Source organism: Loxodonta africana, chromosome 3, assembly GCF_030014295.1.
Source record: "Loxodonta africana isolate mLoxAfr1 chromosome 3, mLoxAfr1.hap2, whole genome shotgun sequence".
Lineage (NCBI taxonomy): Eukaryota > Metazoa > Chordata > Mammalia > Proboscidea > Elephantidae > Loxodonta > Loxodonta africana.
In genome coordinates this window covers 23,269,606-23,281,935 of record NC_087344.1, presented here as the reverse complement: position 1 = coordinate 23,281,935, position 12,330 = coordinate 23,269,606, and the positions used below count along the sequence as shown (strand labels likewise).

At 47.4% G+C, this 12,330-nt stretch overlaps 1 protein-coding gene across 1 annotated transcript; it reads left to right on the top strand.

Moving 5' to 3' along the window:
- Positions 1–1,969: 1,969 nt before the first annotated feature.
- On the top strand, positions 1,970–11,444 carry FBXL12 (F-box and leucine rich repeat protein 12). Its single transcript, XM_003413103.4, has 3 exons — positions 1,970–2,324; positions 2,433–2,505; positions 7,307–11,444. The coding sequence occupies exons 1-3, from the start codon at positions 2,239–2,241 to the stop codon at positions 8,126–8,128; spliced, it is 981 nt and encodes a 326-aa protein (XP_003413151.1). The 5' UTR covers positions 1,970–2,238; the 3' UTR covers positions 8,129–11,444.
- The last annotated feature ends 886 nt before the right edge of the window (positions 11,445–12,330 follow it).

Here is a 12,330-nt window from a genome sequence, read left to right as displayed (position 1 = left end):
GTGCCCCAGTGTGTGACAGAGTAGAACTGCTCCGTGGGGTTTTCTTGACTGTAATTTTTACAGAAGCAGATCCCCAGGTTTTTCCTCCGCAGCACCTCTGGGTGGGTTCTAACCATCAGCCTTCAGGTTAGTAGTCAAGCACAAACCATTCATGTCACCTAGGGACCTCTCTAGGTGTATATATAGATATGGGTTTAAACTAGGGCACATAATAAGATGTTAAGAAAAGCTAGCCCTATTGCCAACTACTCCCAGTATTTACTATTCTCTATCCAGAGAAGTAAGGTCCCGGGCAGCACAAACAGTTTGAGCTCTCCTAGCATGCTCGAAGATGCTGTGGTATATACAGATGTTTTTCTTTTTAAAACAGATTTCAAGTCTCCAACCCCTGCTCTGTATGTGTGTGTGTTAAAAATATATTTATTGCCATTATAGACTTTTGGGGAAGTAATTTAGCACAATCTATTCAAAAGTTAATCTCACATGTCTTTTGACCCAACAAAGTAATTTCTGGTTATTTGTCTTATACAGACCTGGGGAGGCACTGGTGGTTTTGAACCACCAATCTTTATGGTTAGCAGCTGATCACTTTAACCGCGGTGCCACCAGGGCTCCTTATAAAAACATAGGCTATATAGAAAAGAATGCTTACCTGCAATATTGTGGTAACACCAAATCTGAATACCCATCAGTATGGAAATGTTTGAATAAATCTTTTACTGCCCTTATGAATTGCTATTTTAAAAATGAGTGATGATGGGAAAATTTGGGAACGGGTAATGGTGATGGTTGAACAACATGATGAACATAATTTAATGTCACTGAACTGCAAATGTGAGGAATGTTTAAATGGCAAATGTATTGTTACATACGTGTATATATATGTATACGTGTGTGTAGATATGTATATGGAGCTCTGGTGGCACGGTGGTTAAGAACTCAGCTGCTAACCAAAAAAGGTGGGCATTTTGAATCCACCAAGAGCTCATTGGAAACTCTATGGGGCAGTTCTACTCTGTCCTATAGGGTCGCTATGAGTCGGAATAGGCTCAATGGCAACAGGTTTGGTTTTTCTAGAATATATATATATTTACCATAATAAATAATGTATTTGGTGTGAGTGTCAACACAAACAACCTCTGTGGAGAACAATTTGGCAGTAACGATCAAGACGAAAAATTCAACATGCCTTTTGAACAAGTTATTCCACTTCTACAAATTTATCCTAGTGCACATTATTAAGCTAAAAATAAGTAAAAGTAGAGACAGGGGCGGGGTAACCAGTAGCAAGGTGCGTATAGGTTTACTTGTGTGAACAATTCCACATGGGTCTCACCACATCGAAGGTGAATATAGGTGACATGTACACTACAGATTAGTAAGTGAGCACAAGTAAATCCCTGCGTACCTTGTTTATTGCGTAGTCTCTACTACTGTGGAGTCCTGGTGGCGCGGCGGTCAAGAGTTCGGCTACTAACCAAAAGGTCTCTAGTCGAATTCACCAGTCGCTCTCAGAAACCCCATGGGGCAGTTCTACACTGTTCTGTAGGGTCGCTATGAGTCAGGACCGACTCCATGGCAACAGGTTTTTGGTCTCCTACTGTGGAAACCTCGTCCTCCGCCACGACTTTCGCCCTCCCCCCGCTCCGCCCCGCCCCAGCTCGTTCCCGCCTCGGTCACGCCTTCGGGGCTTGAAGACCGTCCCCAGTCCCGCCCCTCTGCCGCCTCTCCGCCCTCGGCTCCGCCCACGGCGCCTTTTTCCCACCCTAGTCACGCCTGCCAGGATTGGTCGTCGTTTCCAGCCCCTCCCCCTAGTCTCGTCCTCGCCTCTGACCCCGCCCCCGAGTACCGTCTCCGCTCCTGACCCCACCCCCAAGCCTCGTCCCCGCCTCTAACCCGGTCCTCCGAGCCGCGTCTCTGCCTCTAACCCCGCCCCCCGAGCTCGTCACCGCTTCTAATCACGCCCCCCGAGTTTAGTCCCTACTTCTAACTCAGTCCTCTGAAATTTGTGCCTTGTCGGGTCCTCTGCATCTGGTCCTGACCCGGGCCTGATCAGGCTCCTGGTCTAACCACGTCGTCGCTAGAGAAAAGGCGAGTCTCCCCACCGATGACTGGAGGCCGCAGCCACTTCCCTGCCCGCATTCCTCCCAGTCCTCCACCTCCCGCCGCCTCGGGCGCCCGAAGGCGCCAGCCCCCGCGTCCTTTTAGCCGGAAGTGGAAGTGTGCTTCTTTGGGATCATGGCGTCTGTGATCGACCTGCCGGACTCTGTCCTGTTGGAGATTTTCTCTTACCTCCCGGTCCGAGACCGGATCCGCATCTCCAGGTGCGGCTCCGCCCCGCAGTGGGAAGGGCCAGGAGGGAGGCGCACCCGGAGATGTAGACCACTCCCGGTGGTGCCGGGGTCGTTCTAACGGCGGGTCCCCTCCCCCAGGGTCTGTCATCGCTGGAAGAGGCTGGTGGACGACCAATGGCTGTGGCGACACGTCGATCTGACGCTCTACACGGTATGCGGGAAGGGCTGGGCGGGAGGACCATCCCTGCCACCCTGGGACAGTGTGTTGGGGCTCGGGCTCGGGTTTGCGAGACGGGCCACTTAACTGCTCCCCTGCCACCTCTGGTAGGTTACCTAGCCCTGGCCCCTATGAGCCTCAATTTTCCCAGCTCCGAAACGGGCATAAAGAACAGTACCTGCCTCATTGGACTATGGTGGAGATTGTACAAGGAAAGGGCTCAGAGCAGTTTCTGTCATACAGGCAGCATTACAATAAATACATTAGCGCTGGGCTGCAAACCAGAAGAATGGCGGTTCTAGCCCACCCAGAAGCGCCTGGGAAGAAAGGCCTGGTGAGCTACTTCCGAAAAATAGACCGTTGAAAACCCTATGAAGCACAGTTCTACTCGGACACACGTGGGCTTGCCATGAGTATAAATTGAATCCAGGACAACTGGTGGTGGTGGTGGTATGCTTACATTATCAAGTATTAAAACTATTGGTGGATACATCATTTTTCAGAGTCAACTAATTTCCAGAATTAATTTTCAGAATAGTGCAACCTAACCATTCCCATGCTCTTCCATTAACATTTTGTTTTTCTTATGAAATATTTCGCATATCTAGATATACATAACCCATTGCCATTGAGTTGATTCTGACCCATAGCGACCCTAAAGGACAGAGTAGAACTGCCGCCACAGGATTTCTAAGGAGTGGCTGGTAGGTTCCAACTGCTGACCAAAAGGTTAGCAACCAAGCTCGTAACCACTGTGCCACCAGGGCTTCCCAGGTATACATAGAAAATACTATTACAAACAACCACATACTCACCCCCTAGATTTAACCTATTTTAACCTTTGCCCTTATTTGCTGCAGATCATCCATGTGTGTCAAAGACACGTATGTATACGTGTACACACATACAGTGAAATCTGTGACAGCTGGAACTCAAGGGACTGCCTTGTCTTTCTATCTAGGTCTTGGAAGTTTTCTGCTTTTGACATGGTGCAGTCTTACCACTTTTCTGTTGCTTGTTTTAGTGGAAAGTATTTGTTTTCCTTCTCTGACAGGTTTCTGCCTTACACGGTTTCCAGCTTTCAGAAGTTTTACTGGATGTATAAAACATGATAGTTTTTTTTGCACGTTTTGAAACTCCTTAGAGGTAACCACTATCATCAAGTAGTTTTGTATCCTTCCTTCCATATTTTTATTTATTTTATGTGTGTCCATTAGTAATATACAGTATTGCTAATGCTATTCTACTGTTTAGCTAATGGTATCCTACTGTATGGAGCCCTGGTGGTACAGTGGTTAAGCATTCGACTGTTAACTGTAAGGTTGGTGGTTCGAATGCACCAGTGGGAGAATTTTACTAGCCACGGCTTCTACCCATGTAAGTTACCTGTTGGTGGCCAATATTTCTAGTGAATCCATTTCCCTGGACCCAAACTTGAAGATCTAAAAGTAGGTCGGCAGTTCAGATCCACCAGGTGCTCCTTGGAGACTCTATGGGGCAGTTCTACTCTGCCCTATAGGGTCACTACCAGTTGGAATCGACTTGATGGCAATGAGTTTGGTTGTTTTGGTTGGTCGAAAGTAGTCAATAAATTTAATGCTACGTAGTTCCTTTTTCTGTTCCCTTTTTTTTTAACGTAAAATGCACAGTGTTATCAGTCATTATATTTTGTGCTGTTTTTGTTTTGTCTACCAAGTCTAACTTCACAGGGTTAATTTTTACAGCCTTTATTGTACCGGACTGTCTTAGTTCCCTAGTGCTGCTGTAAGAGAAATAGCAAAAGTGGGTGGGTTTAACAAACAAATTTATTTTCTCATAGTTTAGGAGGCTAGAAGTCAAATTCAGGGTGCGAGCTCTAGGGGGAGGTTTTCTTTCTCTGTTGGCTCTGTAGGAGCTTCTGCTCCTGGATGATTTTCATGTAGCTTGGCATCTCTTCCCCCATATCTGCTCTGCTTGCTTGTTTAATCTCTTTTATATCTCAAAAGAAATTGACTTAAGATACAGCCTGTACTTATCCTGCCTCATTAACATAACAAAGGCAGCCCATTCCCAAATGGGATTATAACCATGGGCATAGAGGTTATGATTCACAACACATATTATGGAGGGACAAAATTCAATCTGCAACATTCCACCCATGGCCCCCAAAAATTCATGTCCTTGCCACATTCACCCCATCACATCATCTCAAAAGTCTTAACTCCAAGTCCAAATATCTTTTTAATCATCTAAATCAAATATTGGTCAGACTTTAGGTGTATTCCATCCTGGGGCAAAATTCCACTTCATCTGTGATCCTGTGAAATACAGATTACTCGTTACCTGTTTCCAAAGTACAGTGGTAGAACAGGCATAAGATAGACATTTCCATTACAAATGGGAGAAATTGGAGGGAAAAAAAGGGTAACAGGCACCAAGCAAGTCCAAAACTCTGCAGAACAGTTTATATTAGCTGTCAAGTTTTAAAAATAATCCTCTGTTCTTTGGTACCACCTGGCAAAGGTCCTGCCCTCAAGACTGGGTGTTGGCCATGCCCTCTGGATTCTGGGTGGAGGCCCCTCAGCCCTGGGCTTAAGCTCCGCCTTCCAGGCCCACTAGGACAGCAACTCTGCTCTCTCAGCTTTGGGCAGCCCCATTCTCCTAGTCCACCTGAGTGGCAACTGTACCCCCTTGGCCCCAGAAAGCCCTGTTCTTCTGCCCTTTGGGCATGGCAGCCCTGCCCCCTCAGCTTTGGGTGTTGATCCCACCCTCCCAGCACACTTTAATGGCAGTCCCACACTCTGGAACCTAGTTGGCTGGATCCGACTCTTTGAAACCTAGAAGGCTGTGGTTCCATCCTTTGAGATCCAGGAAACTGTGGCCCCACCCTTTGAAACCAAGAAGGCCCTGCTTCCTGTCCTTCTTCCAACAGTTCTGCTGATCTCCGAGCTGCTCCAGGGATGGTCCTTTTTTTTTTTTGGAGGACAACAGATGTAGCTCTTTTGGCCTGTTTCCTGCCTGTAGAATTCCAAGAGGCAGACAGAGTTCTTTTCTTTCGCTCTTTCTCTGTCCCCTTCAGTCTAAGCTGATGGGTTTTCTGCTGCGGTAGTTGGTTAGATCAGTCACAGGCTTAATCTGTTTAACAAAACATTGTGTAGCCATGTCCTTAGTGAAAATTCTAGGACATGTGCCCTTAGTTTGTACAACAGAACTTTCCAAATCTTTAAGTTTTGTTTTCATTTTGTACAGTTTGTTTTTAAGTCTATCTGTTTCATCTCACATTTTACTGTAAGTGACAAGCTGAAACCACGTGGCCTCTTTAGGATCTTGCTTAGAAATCTCATCAGCTAGATATCCAAGTTCATCACTTACAAGTTCTACCTTCCATGAAACATTTGAACGTAATTCAGACAAGTTCTTTGCCACTGCATAAAAAGCATTACCCTTCCTCCATTGGCCAATCACATGTTCATTGTTTTCTTTTAAACTCTCACCAGAAACGTATTTAACATCCACATTTATAGCAGCATTTTGTTACTGGCACCATATAGATTCTCTAAGATGATAGAGACTTTCTCTGTGGCTGTCCTCACTTCCTTCTGAGCCCTCACCAGAATTGCCTTTGATGTCCATAATTCTACCAACAGTCTTCAGGGCAATCTTTGCTTTTACTATGCTTTTACTATTTTTTAGGCACCTTAAAACTCTTCCAGCCTCTACCCATTACCCAATTCCCAAATCACTTTCACATTTTAGGTGTCTCTCAGAGCAACACCCCACTCTCGGTACCAAATTCTATCTTAGTTATCTAGGGCTGCTATAATAGAAATGCCACAAGTGGATGGCTTTAACGAACAGAAATTTGTTTTCTCACAGTTTAGGAGGCTAGAAGTTCTAATTCAGGGTGCTGGCTCTAGGGGAAGTCTTTCTCTCTCTGTCAGCTCTGGAGAATTGTCTCTTCTGAGCTTCTGCCCCTGGACAGAATTCATGTGGCTTGGCATCTCTCTTCCCCCATCTCTGCTCTGCTTGCTTGTTTAATCTCTTTTATATCTCAAGAGAGATTGACTCAAGATACACAGTACACTAATCCTGCCTCATTAACATAACAAAGATAACCCATTCCCAAATGAGATTTATAACCATAGGTATAAACCAAAACTAAAAAAAAACCAAACCCAGTGCCGTCAAGTCGATTCTGACTCATAGCGATCCTATAGGACAGAGTAGAACTGTCCCATCGTGTTTCCAAGGAGTGCCTGGCGGATTCTAACTGCTGACCATTTGGTTAGCAGCCGTAGCACTTAACCACTACGCCGCCAGGGTTTCCACCATAGGTATAGAGCTTAGAATTTACAACACACATTTTTGGGGGACATAATTCAGTCCATAACCCAGACAATGATTTTTAATCTAGACAAAATTTTATCCTGAGCAGCTTTTGCCTTTTTCAGTTTTATTTTGTTGGTTATTTCTACTAGAGGTGGTCAAGCCAAAAGGGGTACAATACTGGTAGGTTGCTTTGCTTTCTTTCTTCCTCTAGGAGAGAGAATGAGAATTTACTCTGTGCTAAGGACAGATCTGTTATCATTTTCTTCCTCTCACTGCTTTTGTTCAGAGTCCTAAAAGTCAAAATGGTGGGGTCACGCTATCTTGTTGCCCCTGGGGAGATCGGTGGCCAGGGTGAGGCTGGCAAGGGAAGGGCAGAAGCCCAGGGAAACACCTGAAACCCTGTCAGGGTGTGTCTGTCTTCAGGCAGGCTGTGGCCTTGGAAGCCTTGTGCCTCTTACCCACTTACCCCAATCCCTGACTCTTACAGATGCGGCCTAAAATCATGTGGCATCTCCTTCGTCGGTACATGGCATCTCGGCTCCATTCCCTGCGGATGGGCGGGTACCTGTTCTCTGGCTCCCAGGCCCCTCAGCTGTCCCCTGCCCTGATGAGGGCCCTAGGTCAGAAGTGCCCCAACCTGAAGCGCCTCTGCCTGCACGTGGCCGACCTGACCATGGTGCCCATCACCAGTCTGCCCTGTACCCTGAGGACCCTGGAGCTGCACAGTTGTGAGATCTCCATGGCTTGGCTCCTCAAGGAGCAGGACCCCACAGTCCTGCCCCTGCTTGAGTGCATCGTGCTAGACCGTGTCCCCGCCTTCCGCGATGAGCATCTACAGGGCCTGACGCGCTTCCGTGCCCTGCGCTCGCTGGTGCTTGGTGGCACCTACCGCGTGACCGAAACAGGGCTGGATGCAAGCTTGCAGGAGATGAGCTACTTGCAGAGGCTGGAGGTGCTAGGCTGCACCCTCTCGGCCGACGGCACCCTCCTGGCCATCAGCCGCCACCTCCGAGATATACGCAAGATCCGGCTGACCGTGAGGGGTCTTTCTGCCCCTGGCCTGTCAGTCTTGGAGGGAATGCCGGCCCTGGAGAGTCTGTGCCTGCTGGGCCCACTCATCACCCCAGAAATGCCCTCCCCAGCTGAAATCCTCTCCTCGTGCCTCACTATGCCCAAGCTCAGGGTCCTTGAGCTGCAGGGGTTAGGGTGGGAGGGCCAGGAGGCTGAGAGGATCCTGTGTAAGGGGCTGCCCCATTGTATGGTCATCGTCAGGGCCTGCCCCAAAGAGTCCATGGACTGGTGGATGTGACGGCACAGCCTGCTCCTTGGACTCAGGGTTCCTGCCCATCCTAGCTTTCACTGTGGTTCTGAGCGGCATCTTGAAGAGGGCAGGACATCAGGCTGAGACTCAGGCGAGTGAAGGCTCCATGGCACCATAGAGAGAACTGAGGCGTTGGGGCCTGCAGCCTTTCGGAATCCTGACTTTGTGTTTGCCAGCTGTGTGGGCTCCGTCACATCAGCCAACCTCCCTGAGGCCCAGTTCCCACATCTGGAAATGGGGCCAACCATAGCTACCTCATGGTGATATTGCAAAGCCTTACTCTTTAACAGCCTCTAGCCAGAAGGTCTTCGATGAAGGATGTTCTCAGGGTTGTCCTCAGGAACACAACAGATGCAGAAGGGTAGGGGTAAGAGTTTGGGGGCTCTGAGGGGCCCGGCCTCCTTAGGAGGCCTGGAAAGACCATATGTGCCTGTGCACACCCACATGTTCACACACCATTTATGTACCTACATGCATGGGAGAGACCCAGGGACAAAGGGCAACTGAGACTTGCAGTTTGATTTTCAGTTGCATTTTCTATGCTGTATTTTGCAGATTTTCCCACAACATATATTATTTTGCTATTAAATAAAAATAATCATTTTTTCCAAAATAGTGTTTAGTTTATTCATTCCGCAAAAGTTTGTTGAGTACTTGCTATTGTTCCCACACTGCTGTAGGCACTAGGGGTCACAGCGGTGATCAGAGCAGACAAGACCTGGCTCTGAGGAGAAGAGGGTACTAAACAGGCAAAGAAATTATCCATGGAACAATTTCAGAGACTATAAGACTATAAACCAGGGTCGCATGATAGAGTTAGAGTGGTCGGGGCAGGTGTCGTGGAGCTGAGCCCTGAGAAGTGAAGAGGAACCAGCCTGGGAAACAACTGGAGGAGGATAGAAAAGGACCCTGAGGTGGGGAACGAGCTTGGCATTTTCTGGGAGCAGGAAGAAAGTCCACGTGGCAGAGTGAGCAAGGGGAAAGCAGTAGAAGGTAAGAGCAGAGAAAGAATGGGGCAAGTTCAGGCAGGGCCTCAGAGGGCTCAGGGGCTTTTGCCTTTGGAGTCTGAACCACTTGAAAGATGCAGGTGTCAGATAATGATCATGAATGTTAGTTCTGAACTGAGCTAGGTAGGAGGGTGGGCTCCCCCTGCCGGAGGAAGGCCAGTGTGCCCCCTCTGTGGCAGGCAGAGCCAGGAGAGAGAAAAGAGGTGAGCTGGGTGAGCTTGGTCTTATTCCCAGCTCACCCATCACGGAGGAGCTGAGACAGTCTTTGCTAACCCTCTGGAAAGTGGAGTAGAAACCCTTCCTTTCTCAGGGTTGTCCTCAGGAACATATGGTGTGAGTGCTCTCTGATATGGGCGTGGTTTGGGTCCAATGGTCTGGTGCTGTAACCAAACCTAGCAGCTCCAGCCCAGGGCACCTGGGGGACTGGGTTGATCCAGGCTGACCATGGGGATTGAAGAAATTCAGGGCTGGTGGTGCAGTGGTTAAGCATTTGGCTACTAACCAAAAGGTTGGCAGTTCGAATCCAACAACCACTCCTTGGAAACTCTATGGGGCAGTTGTACTCTGTCCTATAGGGTTGCTATGAGTTAGAACAGACTCAATGACAATGGGTTGGTTTTTTTGGGGCGGGGGCAGGGAGGAAAATGAAGTCTGTTATGCTGGTGGAGGGTGACCGGAAATCTGAGGCCTGTTGAGTATGATGGAGGGGTCAACTCCAGCCTTGTGCTGGGCTCTGATGGTGGTCCTGGAGGTGGGCTGCTGAAGCCCCTCCTGGAACAACTCCAGGGAAAAATAAGCTTGCTTTTTTTCTTCCTGCCTTTCCAGTGGGAATGCAGCAGCAGAGGTTAAGTTAGAGGCAGTAGCGTACACATAAATGCTTGAGAGCCAGTTCAGCATTTGCCAATTTCTGTGGTGTCAACACTCCCATTACAGCTGGTTTCAGGCTACCAACCGTTCAACGATCCACTTGCAGAATTCTTGAAAATTTAGCACTTGGCTCGCACAAGCTGGCACGAGCCGACTGCAGCACACCACTGGTTAGAGTGTCTTCATCCCAGGCTCACCCTTGTGGGGGACTCACTGTGCCTCAGTGACACGTTCCCTGGGCCTTGCCCTAAGGGGTGTGGAGTTATGTCTGGAACATTTGGCGGAGCTCTTCTGCTCTTGTGATTCCTACCTCTTTCACCCCCAACCATTGCCTTCTCCCAGAGAAGGGATGGAGGCTTCAGGACTGCCCTCTGATGAAAATGAAGGATAATCATAATAGCTGACATTCACTAAGTGTTTACCATGTGTCAGATACTGTGCTCAGTCCTTCATGCACAAAATCCTAGCAGCCCAGTGAGGGGAGTCCAGATGAGGAAACTGAGGCACAAAGAAGATAAGTTGCCCCCAATCACATAGCTAGTAAAGTAACAGCCTGGGTAACCCTATTCCACAATCCTAACCATCATGGTAAGTTACCTTGCTGACATGTAACAGTGCGTAGAAGGATGGCCCAATAACTGCCCCAGCGGGCCAAAGACTAGATGTAGACCTATTTCTTACAACTTTGTTAAGGTATAGGTCCTTAGGTGGCACAAACAGTTTGCACTTGACTGCTAACCTAAAGGTTGGCAGTTCAAACCCACCCAGCGGTACTGGGGAAGATAGGCCTGGCGATCTGCTTCTGTTAAGATTAAAGCCAAGAAAACCCGGTGAAGCAGTTCTACCCTGACACACACGGAGTCAAGAGGAGTCAGAGTTGACTCAATGGCAACTAGTTAGTAATTCGTGAGCCAGAACTGCCCAGCCAAACTGCTCCTGGATTCCTGACTCACAGAAACCAGGACCGTTGTTTTAAGCCACTGTTAAAAAAAGTAATCTAAGCACAAAGGAATTCAAACATGGGGTTTGTTTGAGCAGTTATTCTATATGCTTTTAAGGAGACCATTATGATTCTAAAAAAAACAAATGGCTTCATGTAGGCTGGTTACAATGAAGCTCATAAAAAGAAGAGGAAGAATAGAAAATCATTCCTTGGCTAATCTTAATGTAAATAACTGAACCTTGATCCCACTTACTGACTGAGATCAGCTGACTTTTGGTTGCTAGGTGGTCTCCGGCCTGGGGGGCAAGGGCATTCATTTGCTCAGATCTTTAGGTGTAGTCCAGAGGTTTTAAAATGATAACCAACAAATAAATAAATAAACCAAACCCGTTATGGCTGAGTTGATTGCAACTCATAGTGACCATATAGGACAGAGTACAACTGCCCCATAGGGTTTCCAAGGCTGTAAGCTTTCCGGGGAAACCCTGGTGGCGTAGTGGTGAAGTGCTACAGCTGCTAACCATAGGTCAGCAGTTCAAATCCACCAGGCACTCCTTGGAAACTCTATGGGGCAATTCTACCCTGACCTATAGGGTCGCTATGAATCGGAATCGACTCGATGGCAATGGGTTTGGTTTTTTTTTTTTTTTTTTTAATCTTTCTGGAAGCAGACTGACTCATCTTTCTCCTGCAGAGTGGCTGGTGGGTTCCAACCACCGCCAACCTTTCAGTTAGCTGCTGAGTGCTTAACCACTGCACTACCAGGGCTCTTTTAAAAATGATAAAAGGTACCTCATGTCTCAGGAAGCAAGAGAAATTACCTCAAGTTACATTCTCTGCATTAGATAAACTCTAAGCTGGTTTATGGTTAACAAATGCCTTTGTCACAAAGGGGTTTGCAAAGATTTAATCACTGTGTTAGACTGGGGCTCGGTTTCCTTGTTTTTGACACTTCTTAAAGCCCGAGAAAACAAGTTGACAATGCTGCAAAATAGTTTAGCAGTTCCTGGTGAAAAAAAGACACAAGTTAGTAGTTTTACTGTCTTTTTGGTCAGGCTTTTACCGTTAATTTTGGGCTCCTGGGTAAGAGAAACCTCTTGCAATCAAAGTAAGATGTCTATTTTTAATTTTATTTCACGCCACTAATTTTTCAGGTAATTTGTTACAGGCCCTATGAGTCAGAATCGACTCGACGGCCCTGGGTTATTAGGTAACTAACATGGGTGGTGAGTCCAACTAGGTCAGTACAAGCATCCCCCTACTCTTTTATAATCTCTTAAAAATTTGTTCCCAGTTCTGATTCCTCACTAGATCTCTTCATCCCATAAGTCATATACAGTGAAACCTGTGAGAGCCGGAACTCAATGGGACTG